The sequence below is a fragment of the Clinocottus analis genome, unplaced genomic scaffold, assembly GCF_023055335.1.
Source record: "Clinocottus analis isolate CAN_PGR_092001 unplaced genomic scaffold, fCliAna1.0.p SCAF_21, whole genome shotgun sequence".
NCBI lineage: Eukaryota > Metazoa > Chordata > Actinopteri > Perciformes > Cottidae > Clinocottus > Clinocottus analis.
The window spans coordinates 610,315-622,964 of NW_027175943.1; the positions used below are offsets into that span (position 1 = coordinate 610,315).

Here is a 12,650-nt window from a genome sequence, read left to right on the forward strand (position 1 = left end):
TGTTTTCTTTTACATTTTATTATTTTACATTTTTTATATATATATATATATATATATATATATATATATATATATATATATATATATATATATATATATATATATAAATACTTTTGTTTTCATGGTTGAACTTGTATTTATTTTTTTTGTTTACATTTTTATATTAATTATTTTATTGTTTTTATGTACATCCGTGTCCACAGGTGGTCCCGCCCCCGTGCCTTACACACGCACGCTGATTGGCTCCAAAGGGCTTGGCCTCGCGTCAATCAAAACGTCTGCCGGTCGATCTGCGTAATAGCGCAAGTTTCTTTCCAGGTGAAGGTTTAATTGTAAAAAAAAAAAAAGGACGTCAGTGACGTAACTTTGTCTTTTGAGCTGTTTCTCGTTGATATTTTAAGCTTCTAAAAATAAATCGGGAGAAGAAATGGCGGCAGAGAGATCCGGTAAGACTTGAATTTTTGTTTTAACAGTTTTAACGGTAATTAACGGCAATTTAATCGAGCCGTTAGCAAGAAAACCGGGTCGCTAGCTTAAATGCTGCGGCGCTAGTTTTAGCTCGCGATGCAGTATTCCTGGACGTTTAAAATACTTTAACATTATTTATTTCGCTTTTTAGTCTGAAGTCGTGACGTCACTGTGGCTCAACGATTGGTTCCCGGGACCTTTCAGGGTCATTTTGAACCGCATCGACGACGTCCACCGGAAAGGAAGTCAGCTAGCTAGCAAGTTAGCATGTTGAAGAGTAACGTTAGTCACAAAGGTCTTATGTTTTCTGAAGACCACGAGATCATCATTGTGAATGAGAATTGGTTCTCATCTGATTTTACCTGGTTAAATAAATATCTAATAGTAATAAATAATGTTTATTGATGTTTTATATGATGTATTGCTCTATTTTATCTGTTGGCTTACATACGTAAGAGACAAACTTTTAAAAAGCTACTTCAGCTTAGCTAACCTAGCAATGCTAACTTGTACAAAGTTATGACTTCAAACTGTTAAAGTAAATGTAATGTAAATACTACGCCACAAGTACAACCTTACTGGAGTACAAGTACAAGTTCTTATACTGAAGGGGTTGTACTAGTACTCCACTGAGATAATACTATGCTAAAAGTACAACCTTACTAAAGTACATGTAAAAGGGTCCTACTAATACCACACTGAGATATCATCAGTACATGTACCTCTAGTAAAAGAGTCCTACTAATACCACATTGAGATATTACTACACTGCGAGTACAACCTTACTTAAGTAAAAGTACATCATGATAGTAAAAAGGGTCGTACACTGAATTGAATTCATTAAACGAGCCGTCATGTACTGAGTTCCTTCCTCGCGGCTGTTTGTGGCCCTGTATGTCTGACGTAACTGTGTTGTTGTTGTTGTTGTTGTTGTTGTGGACAGACGGGGACAGGGACTCAGACGGGGACCCGCAGCCCTCCGGGTGCGTCAGCCCGCTGGGCGGCGAGGACGAGTTCAAGGCGTCCTGCGCCAAAGAGATGGCTCTGCTGGCGCTGATGGAGGAGACCGGATACAACATGGTGCAGGAGAACGGCCAGAGGAAGTACGGGGGCCCGCCGCCAGGTGTGTGTCTGTGTGAGGGAGGGTTTGTGTGTGTGTGTGTGTGTGTGAGGGAGGAGGTGTGTGTGTGTGTGAGGGAGGGTGTGTGTGTGTGTGTGTAAGTGAGTGTGTAAGTGAGTGTGTGTTGGTCGGTTGACCTTCGTGTCAAGGTTTTTGTGAGAAGAAGTTGTGACAAATCCAATTGTTCATGAATGCAGCTCATATATCAACATTTGAATCAATAACAAATGAATTTGTTTACTTTCTGTTTTACAAAGTCATGAAGCAACGTTTAAGTCAAACCAACAGATTAGCTATGAGCAATGAAAGGTGTGTGTGTGTGTGTGTGTGTGTGTGTGTGTGTGTGTGTGTGTGTGTGTGTGTGTGTGTTGCAGGCTGGGAGGGCCCGGTCCCCCCGCGGGGCTGCGAGGTGTTCGTGGGTAAGATCCCCAGAGACCTGTATGAAGACGAGCTGGTGCCGCTGTTCGAGAGAGCCGGCCGGATCTACGAGTTCAGGCTGATGATGGAGTTCAGCGGGGAGAACCGCGGCTACGCCTTCGTCATGTACGTCACCAGGTGAGGTCTTCGCACTCGCACCCGGCAACTGTTTTTGTTGTGTCTGCATCACCGCTGCCAGAGGAAGTCGTCCGCTTGACGGACGCGTCGGTGTTTGGCTGCAGAGAGGCGGCGCAGAGAGCCATCCAGATGCTGGACAACCACGAGATCCGCCCGGGGAAGTACATCGGAGTGTGTGTGAGCCTGGACAACTGCCGCTTATTCATCGGCTCCATCCCCAAAGACAAGAGGAAGGACGAGATCATGGAGGAAATGACCAAGGTACGAGGAGGAGGAGGAGGAGGAGGAGGAGGAGGAGGAGGAGGAGGAAAAGAAAAAGAAAAAGGAGGAGGAAAAGAAGGAGCAGCATGTGTGAATCTTTGCAGGGAGACTGTAGTGTGTGTGTGTGTGTGTGTGCGTGTGTGTGTGTGTGCGTGCGTGCGTGCGTCTCTCTACAGGGAGTCTGTATCATGATCATCATGTGTAGACACAGGAAGTGGGTTGTGTAGACACAGGAAGTGGGTTGTGTAGACACAGGAAGTGGGTTGTGTGGACACAGGAAGTGGGTTGTGTGGACACAGGAAGTGGGTTGTGTGGAGACAGGAAGTGGGTTGTGTGGAGACAGGAAGTGTCTTGTGTGGAGACAGGAAGTGGGCTGTGAACATTGTCCCCCAGGTGACGGACGGCGTGGTGGACGTCATCGTGTACCCGAGCTCCACCGATAAGAGCAGGAACCGTGGCTTCGCCTTCGTGGAGTACGAGTCCCACAAAGCGGCCGCCATGGCGCGCAGGAAGCTCATCCCAGGTAGAGCAGCTGCTGCTGTGGCCTCCGGTGTGTCCAGCAGGGGGCAGCAGAACTCTGATGCTGATGCACGGCACCTTTTCATTGTGGCCAGTTTATTAGGTACAAGCAGCTTCAGCCGTCCTGCAGGAGATGCTGTGCTGAAGGCTACATGATAAATATTCCATTATATTTATTTCATTCATGTCCATCCCATTTATATTAAATTATATTTATTCAATGTATTACATATTTATTATATTTCTATCAATCTCATTTAATTAAATCATTCAATTATATTTATTTAATTTTTGTCAATCTCAATTTCAATATTACAATAGATTTTTTAAATTTACTACATATTTATTTCATTCCTGTCAATTTGATTTAAATATTTATTTTTAAGATTTTTCTTTTGTTTGATATTCTGTATGAATATGAATTCATATAAGTCATCATAATTGTAATTGTTATGTGAACACACCAGGAACCTTCCAGCTGTGGGGTCACTCCATCCAGGTGGACTGGGCCGAGCCCGAGAAGGACGTGGACGAGGAGGTGATGCAGCGCGTCCGCGTCCTCTACGTGAGTTGCAGCTGTTTCCTTCCTGAGCAGGACGAGGCCTCTGGAGTATGCAGCGCCGTTGTTGGGTCAGAGTGGAGAGCGAGCGGCTCAGCAGGGGGGAGGAGTCACGCACACAGCGGCTGCAGGGGATCAATTACTGGGGAGGGCTTTTATTCTGAAGGGCTGAGGCCTGATCTGAGGGAAGCACTTTACAGAGGGAGGAAAGCAAAGTGTGTGTGTGTGTGTGTGTGTGTTTCACTTTCAGGACTTTTCTTGTTTAAATACTCATATTTATGAGATCAACGCCAGCTCGTGAGCGCTTGTTGTTAGCTCACGAGTTAGCAGAAAGCACTCGCGAGCTTGAAGCGTTAGCTGTTCTCTCCCACTACAGCGCTAGCTCGCAGCTTTAGCTAGCAGTGTGAGCCAGCAGTGCAAGCTAGCAGCAGTAACCAGACCCCAGTATAGCCAGTATAACCAGTGCCCTCTGCAGGTGCGTAACCTGATGCTGAGCACCGGCGAGGAGACGCTCCGCCAGGAGTTCTCTCGCTTCAAGCCGGGCTGCGTGGAGCGCGTGAAGAAGCTCACCGACTACGCCTTCGTGCACTACCGCTGCCGGGACGACGCTGTGGCCGCGCTCGGCCTCATGAACGGGGCGCAGATCGACGGCGCCGCCGTGGAGGTCACGCTGGCCAAGCCGGCCGGGGTCAAGGACGGGGGCGCGTCCGGGGGGAGGAGGTACAACAACAACAACAACAACAACAACAACAACAACAGCCGGGGATACCTGGGGAGCAACGCAGGAGCAGCAGGAGCAGCCGGAGGAGACGGCGGGGCCTTTTTCCTGCACAGGAGCGATGGAGGAGCCGGGAGAACAGCAGCCATGCCGCCTCGCCTGGAAAGCCCCTTCTACACCGGAGCAGGTGAGCCAACGTGACCCTCGCTTCAGTATTCATAGAATGAAATACATTCCATTTACTTTAGAGGGAGAGAGAGAGAGAGAGAGAGAGAGAGAGAGGGAGAGGGAGAGAGAGACAGAGAGAGAGACAGAGAGAGAGAGAGAGACAGAGAGAGAGGGAGAGGGAGAGAGAGAGAGAGGGAGGGAGGGAGAGAGGGAGAGAGAGAGAGAGAGAGAGACAGAGAGAGAGGGAGAGGGAGAGAGAGAGAGAGACAGAGAGAGAGGGAGAGGGAGAGAGAGAGAGAGGGAGGGAGGGAGAGAGAGAGAGAGAGAGAGACAGAGAGAGAGGGAGAGGGAGAGAGAGAGAGAGGGAGGGAGGGAGAGAGAGAGAGAGAGAGAGACAGAGAGAGAGGGAGAGGGAGAGAGAGAGAGAGGGAGGGAGGGAGAGAGAGAGAGAGAGACAGAGAGAGAGGGAGAGGGAGAGAGAGAGAGAGGGAGGGAGGGAGAGAGAGAGAGAGAGAGAGGGAGAGAGAGAGAGAGAGAGAGAGAGAGAGAGAGAGAGAGAGAGAGAGAGAGAGAGAGAGAGGAAAAAACAAAGCATATTGATCCTGATCCCTTTGACTTGTTGCCCATCTAATGAACCCTGAGAACATCTCACGGTGTTGAGAACACATTGAACATTTTCAGGTTCTCTGGTGGACTAAACTCACGCAGGCTTTATAGAATTGTTCAGCTTCTCATTCAGCTTTTCTAATACTTGATATTCATGGTAGATACATCAGAAATACTACAGAGTTATGGATCCAGCTCTTCTTAAAACCCCCAAAATATGTAGTTTTACTAACTTTAAACAGGACAACCGGCAAGTCTCCAATAAGGAGTGAATTCTAGCGTCATCATGATGCGTTCACGTATAAAATACATTAGAGAGGAATTATGTGAGCTCGTTATTAGACTTCATTAATTCTCAGGACAACTATATATTAATAAAGATTTTCTTAGATTCATTGTCATAAATGAACTTGATCACAATATTGTGGTTCCTCGTCCTCCGGGTGTGTTTTTATTAGATGACGTCATCTCATCGGATGAAACTGACGTTGACAAACTGAATCATTTGCAAGTAAAAATAGGCAATAAATCACATTACATCATGATGTTAGATGAGATAACATGAACGTGTTTGTCATCTCCACCATTAAAATGTAAATATACACCAGTTTGACGTTGATGCTCACGGATGTGGAAAGAGCTTCTCATGCGAACTAAAAGGTCAACAAGGACGTCGTGATGACTCCATCTGTTGAAGCAAAGGAAGTACATGTTCATTTAAACATGGAAGTCAGCGTTTGACGGCTTTATTATTATTATTATTTTTGTCATTATCATTATTATTCTAATCTTCACAGAACGTAAAGACAAGTTCTGAGTGATGTCTCCAAGTTTGGCACAAAAATAATGAAGACTTTGGAGTTGGTTGCTAATCAGCAGTCTTCCCACAGTGCATTGCAGTCGCTGCACAGCGGCTTCCCTCCGGATGAGCGAGCTTCGTCTTAACGAGGACGCAATTATTTTCTCTGGGATTAAAGAGTCGGTTGATGAAGTCAACGGATAGAAGAAGATCGGGAAGCAGCACGTCCTCACTCTGTAAACGCTGAAAAATATAACGCCACCGAGCTACGGCTAACGGCACCAAGCTACGGCTAACGACATGAAACTACGGCTAACGACATGAAACTACGGCTAACACTAATCCTGTGTGTGTGTGTGTGTGTGTGTGTGTGTGTGTGTGTGTGTGTGTGTGTCTCCAGAGGACCAGGACCGGTGTGTGTTCCCTCTGTTCCCCGGCATCCCGCTGTCGCCCACCAGCGTTCTGGCCCTGAAGCAGAGTCAGATCTGCTCGGCCGTCAGTCTGCTCGACTTCCACTGCCGCAAAAACTACTGGTCGCCTCCCGAGTACCACCTGTACTCCACACCTGGACACGACGGGAAGCTGCTGCTGCTCTACAAGGTGGCACACAACACAGACACACACACTACCATCACTACTTTCTTCACAAAATCACAAAGAACACTAAAGTAACACACCTCTCACTTGGCGTGTGTGTGTGCGTGTGTGTGTGTGCGTGTGTGTAGGTGGTGATGCCGTCAACACGCAGCACCTTCTTCCCAGACAAGCTGTGTGTGATGCTGGATGACGCCAAAGAGCTGGCTGCTCAGACCACCCTGTGGAACCTGGGTACTCACACACACACACACACACACACTCATATATGTGTTGATCCGGTCGTGTGTGCTGGCAGGCTTACTTGCTGTGTAAATAAACACAGTTTATAAGTTCTGTATGAGTAAACAAGGAGGTGAGGAGCTTCATAAAGAGCCCTGTCAATCACTCTGAGAGAGAGAGAGAGAGAGAGAGAGAGAGAGAGAGAGAGAGAGATTCTCCTTCACTTCCTTATTCTTTAGCTCCTTCTTCTCCTCCTTCTTCCTCCTCTTTGTGTGGTTAAGACGAGTCAACGTCTTCAGCGTGTTGGATAAAAGTTTTTATTCCCTCAGATTAAACGTTCTCTTCATTCACAGCTTAAAGCCAAAAATTCATCTTTTGGATTTATTACATTTTTACAATCATCACTTATTCATAATCACATTATTGTTTCCTCGGCTGCTGTTTGACATTCAGATCCTGCAGAGGGACCTTTAAAAAAGCTGCTTTCTCCCTCCTGACCACCAGGGGGCAACTCCTCTGGTTGTATAGAAGTCTATATAAATGACTCTATAAGGTGATTGACAGGTCAAAACCAGAGGGTGATTTCTTTTTTAAACTCCCCTTCTCACCCTCTCTCTTTCTCTTCCACCCTCTATCTTCTCCCCTCTCCCTCCCCCTCCCCTTCCTCCAGACTCGTCCTTCCTGAGCGTAGCTTCCTGTGACTCCCCCAGAAGCTCCTCCCCCCCTCTCCCCATCTCCCCCTCTGCCGGCGGTCCCGGGTTGCTGACCTGCGGTGGGCGGGCCTTCGCTTCCTGCTTTCCTCCTCCTCCTCCCCCCCCTCCCCTGTCCGCCCCCTTCACCCTGTCCTCCCCCCCCGCCTCCCAGTCCCAGAGGCTCTACATCAGCTCCCAGTCTCCTTTCTACTGATGGTGAGCGGCTCAAACTGGTTCCAGGTTCTTTAAGGTTGTTTAGAGTTTGTATAGCTGACCTCTGAATGCAGAATCATAGAGAAACCACGTCACTGTGCACCTCCAGACATTAATGCACTAATCACAGAGAAACCACGTCACTGTGCACCTCCAGACATTAATGCACTAATCACAGAGAAACCACGTCACTGTGCACCTCCAGACATTAATGCACTAATCACAGAGAAACCACGTCACTGTGCACCTCCAGACATTAATGCACTAATCACAGAGAAACCACGTCACTGTGCACCTCCAGACATTAATGCTCAATCACAGAGAAACCACGTCACTGTGCACCTCCAGACATTAATGCTCAATCACAGAGAAACCACGTCACTGTGCACCTCCAGACATTAATGCTCAATCACAGAGAAACCACGTCACTGTGCACCTCCAAACAACAACCTTCTTTATTCGCCGCTGGACTTCCTGTCCGCCGGCCTTAAAGGGGCACTTCTGGAGGTTTAACTTCCCCTTTTAAGGAGACGAGTTTCAGCCACTTGAATGTTCAGGATCTGAAACAGGGAACTCGTCGTGAAGGTTTCGGCCACTGGAGGGCGGCAGAAACAACAACACTTTAATTCAAGACGTCAACGTGTCGTTGCAGGAGGTCGATTCCCGTCTGAGGAGTGAGGACGCGACCCGAAGACGAGCTGGAGGGAGGAAGAGGAGGAAGAAGAGGAAGAGAAGGAGGATCTGTGTTGTGATCCCTCCAGAAGGTTTACCTCCTCCTCTGATCGGAGAGACGCTCAGAACAAACATGGAGCTGATAACATGTCTCTGTTAAATGTCAGCCTACTCTTCATCCTCCTTCTCTTCCTCCTCCTTCCTGGTCTATTTTCCTGCAGCTAAAGTTCACCTTAAAGAAAATACCCACAATGCCTCAGCAGCTCACCTTTGTTAGTGTTTCTCAGCAGTCAGTTCTCTCCTTTTGACCTTCTTCCACTTCTTTTTTCTTAATTTATCTTCTTAATTTTCTTTTTTTTTTCTTACTTTTCTTTATTTGTCTTCTGGTTCTTTATCTCCTCTCTTCTCCCTTTCCTCTCTTCCCACTGTGTTCAGTGTTTTTGTGTATTTATACAATGTTTTTGTGTATTTATACAATGTGTTTGTGTATTTCTACACAGAAAGCGTGTTTTAAAGTTTCTGAGGGTTTAGTTCAGAGTAAAGTTGTAACTTTAAAATGACCTTCAGGTTAATAATCTGTTTATTTCATTAAATGATAATTTACTGTTTTCTGACAGAAATTAACCCTAAAATATGAAAACTATTTAACAAAAGATCTATTTATTACCAATAAACCGGGAGATCTGTGACCTTGTTTCTCTTCCTGTGACCTTCAGGAACGACCTGAAGGTCACAAACTGATGAAATTTGAGCTGAATTTTGAGATTTCAGCTTATTTCACATTTTAGGGACAAAACGCTTTTATTGTTTACAAAGTTTTCGTTGTATTTTTTCATCTCATCCAGTAAAACTTTGAGCCAGAAAAATTTGAGTCATCATATCTGTGGTTCGTCAATACGCTGATGACATACCAATCTATAGTCAGACACCAGAAGCAGGAAGCAGCGTTGCCTCAACGAGCAGTGAACCCTGATCCAGCTGATGTGGTCCAGAGGTCAGTTGGCTGGACTTGGACTGGAGTTTATTCTCCTGGTCTAACTCCTCCCGTCTGGGACTCACAGTGGAATAAAACAAGCTGACCATCAGCTGAAGACCCACCAGGTTGAAGGAGCCGACGCCCAGCTTCACGCCGCCGTCAAACTGCTGGAACAGGTCGGACATGGAGGTGAGTCGCCTCGTTCTCCTCTTCGTCATCCTCTGTTCCTCCTCTTCATCTCCTTTTCTTCTTCTTTTGTTTCATCCTCTTCTTTCCTTTCCTTCTCTCTTTCCTTTCCTTCACGCAGCAGCTGCGTCCTGTCAGTCTTGATTTCATTTCATTGTAATCCTAATCCAGGAGCAGACGCTTCACTGTGATTCTCCTTGTTCACCAAACTCAGAACTCATTCTGTTTTTTTATCTTCTTCATATTCATATTTATTTTTTCCATGAAGAATAAATGGAAACACTTTGAACCAAAGAGACGGTGAAGAAGGTCTCATTACTTTGTGTTGTACATTCACACAAAGATGCTCTGAAAAGGACCAACACACACACACACACACACACACAATGGAACTATTCACAACGTACACAAAGCTTTTACAATAATTGCGTGTTGCTGAACACAGTGTCATAATGTTGTCATCGTTCACTTTGACCAAACACCAGAAACGATGTATGATAATAATAATAATCTATATTCTAACAAACCAAAAATATATGTGACATCAAATCACTACCTTTCTTCTCTCTCTCTCTCTCTCTCTCTCTCTCTCTCTCTCTCTCTCTCTCTCTCCCTCCTGTATTCTCTCTCTCCCCCATGAACGATGCATATTTGATAAATGTGAAGCTTTGTGTTCATGGATCTCTTGTATTTAAAGCTACGGCGCAGCGTTTCTATTGGATGACGACAGGCTTGTCCTCACTACCTTTCCTCACTACCTTTCCTCACTACCTTTCCTCACTACATAAACCCCGCCCCCGGCCCCCTGATACGACCTCTTGACCTCCAGACGACCTCTCCCGGCAGCTGTTGCCTCTCTGACGTCACCGTTGAAGCTTCTCGGTGAAGCGGCGGCGCCTCGATGTGAAAGTCCTGCTTAAAGTATTAAAAAGTGAATGTTTATGACGGGATTATTCTCACAGCGGCGGTTCAACCTGCAGAGTCCTCGCTGAAAGCTTCCTGACATGAAGAACGATAATAATTCCTCCTTGTTGTCCTGCTTTGAGGTTTGTCTGAGCGCTCGAGTCGCTCGGCATCAAAACACTTTGAGTGAAGAAGAACAGCTGGAGGCGTCCTGCTCCTCCTGCGTCTGTGAGCAAGAGAAACCCAACGAGTGCGTCGCCGAACCGCCTCCGTAATCTACCTGAAGCTCCGGATGTCCTGGGGCTCCTGAGGAGTTGCTGAGAGTACGTCCTCATATTAACCCTTCAATCTGCAGCGTTGCCGCTTTGTTTCCCCTGAAGCAGCTTCAGGAAGAATCACTCATCTGCTTTGCTTCCTACTTCAAATTTGAGTTTTATTCAAATGAACTCGGATGAAACAAACACAAAACATTTAGCAAAGCAAACAAAGGAAATACTATTTTCAGCAGAGAAATGCATTTCAGTATTATTTTAATTAATAAATAATGAAGTTTCTCTTCAAACCCTCCAGTGGTTTGACCTGAATGACGTGAAACAAAAGAGAGCATTTATTCTCATAACTCCTCCGCGTTGGGTCTTTTCATGAGCCTTCAGGTCTTTGACTTCTCCTGAAAGCTTAAACGTCACCTCAACCTCTCGTGCAGATTAAACCGCCGTGGAAGTCTTTCATTTCACGGCCTGTTTGCTGCTCCGCTCATGTGTTCCTGCTCCCTTCAGCCCCTGAACGCTCAGAGAACTGAACAATCTCTGCTTCCTGTAATGACTTGGCCGCGCAGAGCAAAACGAAACGGCTTTGAAGAACCTCAAAGGAGCCGAAGACGCCGACTGTTCACTCAGATTTACAGCAGAATAAGGAAAGTGCTTTGACTTCTTCTCCCTGTGGCTCCAGAAGAAGCTTCTGCAGGCAACAGGAAGTCCGGGTGTCGACGTGTCGCTAGCTTTTTAGCCTTTTTTAGGTGGCAGAGGAGACTTTGTCTCTCGTTGGCTCAGAACGTCATTCAGCAGAGATTTGCAACGGTGTGAATATTCTCCCAACACGCTGGGTTTGAGGTGAGTTGGACCACATCTGTTTTTCTTTGTGGCCTTTGTGAACGGGCACAAAGCTCCGTGAGGCCGGACGCGGGATTAAATTGAACTCTGAAAGCAAACAATAATGAAAACCCAGATTGCCCAGACACCGTGTGTGATTGAGGCAGAAATAAGCGGCTCTCTGCTGAAGAGACGAGTTCAAACAGCAGAAGAAAATGTCTCTTTATGTCAGGAACGCGTCAGGATGCCGAGCCGCCTCTCTGCAGCTCGGCCGCTGCCCGAGACCAGAGAGCGAAGGTTCAGACGTGGTCCAGAGCGCCGGCCGAGGACGACTTTATCACGGGAAGGAAAGCTGTTTACCGGAAGTCTGTTTAGAGACGAGCGCCGCTCCCCCGCATCGCTATCGGATGTTTCCCAAAGCAAACCTCAATCTCACGGGAATGTTTGGCTCTCAAAGCGACGCGTCAGACTCACGGCGGCTGAAACGGATCCGCTCTGTTCTGCGTGGCGCCGCCGCACCTCCTCCCTTGAAGGAATGTAAATATGTGTCGGACGGAGATGAAAGCACGAGTTCGGGACATGAAAAGTGCCGGCGGCGGGTTGTTACCTCTCGTCTGTGCCCTTGCATGGGGCTAAAAGGCTGCAGAAACAAAATGGCCGCTGATAAGCAAATACCTCGTCTGGTCCAACTTTCTAATCTTCTTGGGCAAAGTAAATACTTCATGAATTCAACCAGAAATACTCTTTAGATTAGATCCGGCTCCCTCGTGGGATTCAAAGGTGTATTTTCTAAATAGACGTTAGAGACCCAACGGCGGGTGCAGGCTCCATCTCTTGGGAACAACTGGGGAATATTTGCATAACTCTGCTTCCTTCTTGGCCAAAAGAATCACGTGAAAGCAGCAAAGCCCCCGTGGAGGATGAGTAAGAGGACTCGGTGAGACCGCACGGCCTCCAGAGGATGAACGCTGCGTCAGGATGCTTCTGTGAAACATCTGAGAAGCTCTCGGATGGACTGCCATGAAGTTGGTTCAACTTGTGCTCTAATCTGTTGACGGAGACGCGTGAAGCTCGGTTTCTATTCTGAAAGTGTTTTTCTTTGTTTGTATTTAAGTTTTCGCAGAAGCTTCTGGGACATTTCTCTCTCTCTCGGATTTAAAGATAAAGAACTTCCTCCCGGAGAAGGTGCCCTTGACGAAGCCAGATAAACAAAAAGACCCGGCAGCCGCGTCAGCTCGTCTGTCCGGTGGGGTTCTGTCACCTTTTCCTCCACAAACACAGATAAAGATGATGGAGTGTGTTCCTGCTGCAGGAGACTCACCGAGAGAGAA

The 12,650-nt window shown here is 46.8% G+C and overlaps 1 protein-coding gene across 3 annotated transcripts; it reads left to right on the plus strand.

Moving 5' to 3' along the window:
• Nucleotides 1-275: 275 nt before the first annotated feature.
• Nucleotides 276-9,032, plus strand: rbm46 (RNA binding motif protein 46). 3 transcript variants are annotated; one of them, XM_068587820.1, is made up of 11 exons: nt 276-446; nt 1,412-1,591; nt 1,963-2,131; nt 2,248-2,404; nt 2,798-2,927; nt 3,391-3,488; nt 3,958-4,387; nt 6,174-6,373; nt 6,499-6,601; nt 7,260-7,497; nt 8,147-9,032. In XM_068587820.1, exons 1-10 carry the CDS (start codon nt 428-430, stop codon nt 7,493-7,495), a joined length of 1,722 nt encoding a protein of 573 aa, XP_068443921.1. In that variant the 5' UTR covers nt 276-427; the 3' UTR covers nt 7,496-7,497; nt 8,147-9,032. The 3 variants fall into 3 exon arrangements, with proteins under 3 accessions (XP_068443921.1, XP_068443920.1, XP_068443922.1); XM_068587819.1 differs by having other exon boundaries at nt 280-446; nt 1,963-2,143; XM_068587821.1 differs by lacking the exon at nt 7,260-7,497 and having other exon boundaries at nt 282-446; nt 1,963-2,143.
• The last annotated feature ends 3,618 nt before the right edge of the window (nt 9,033-12,650 follow it).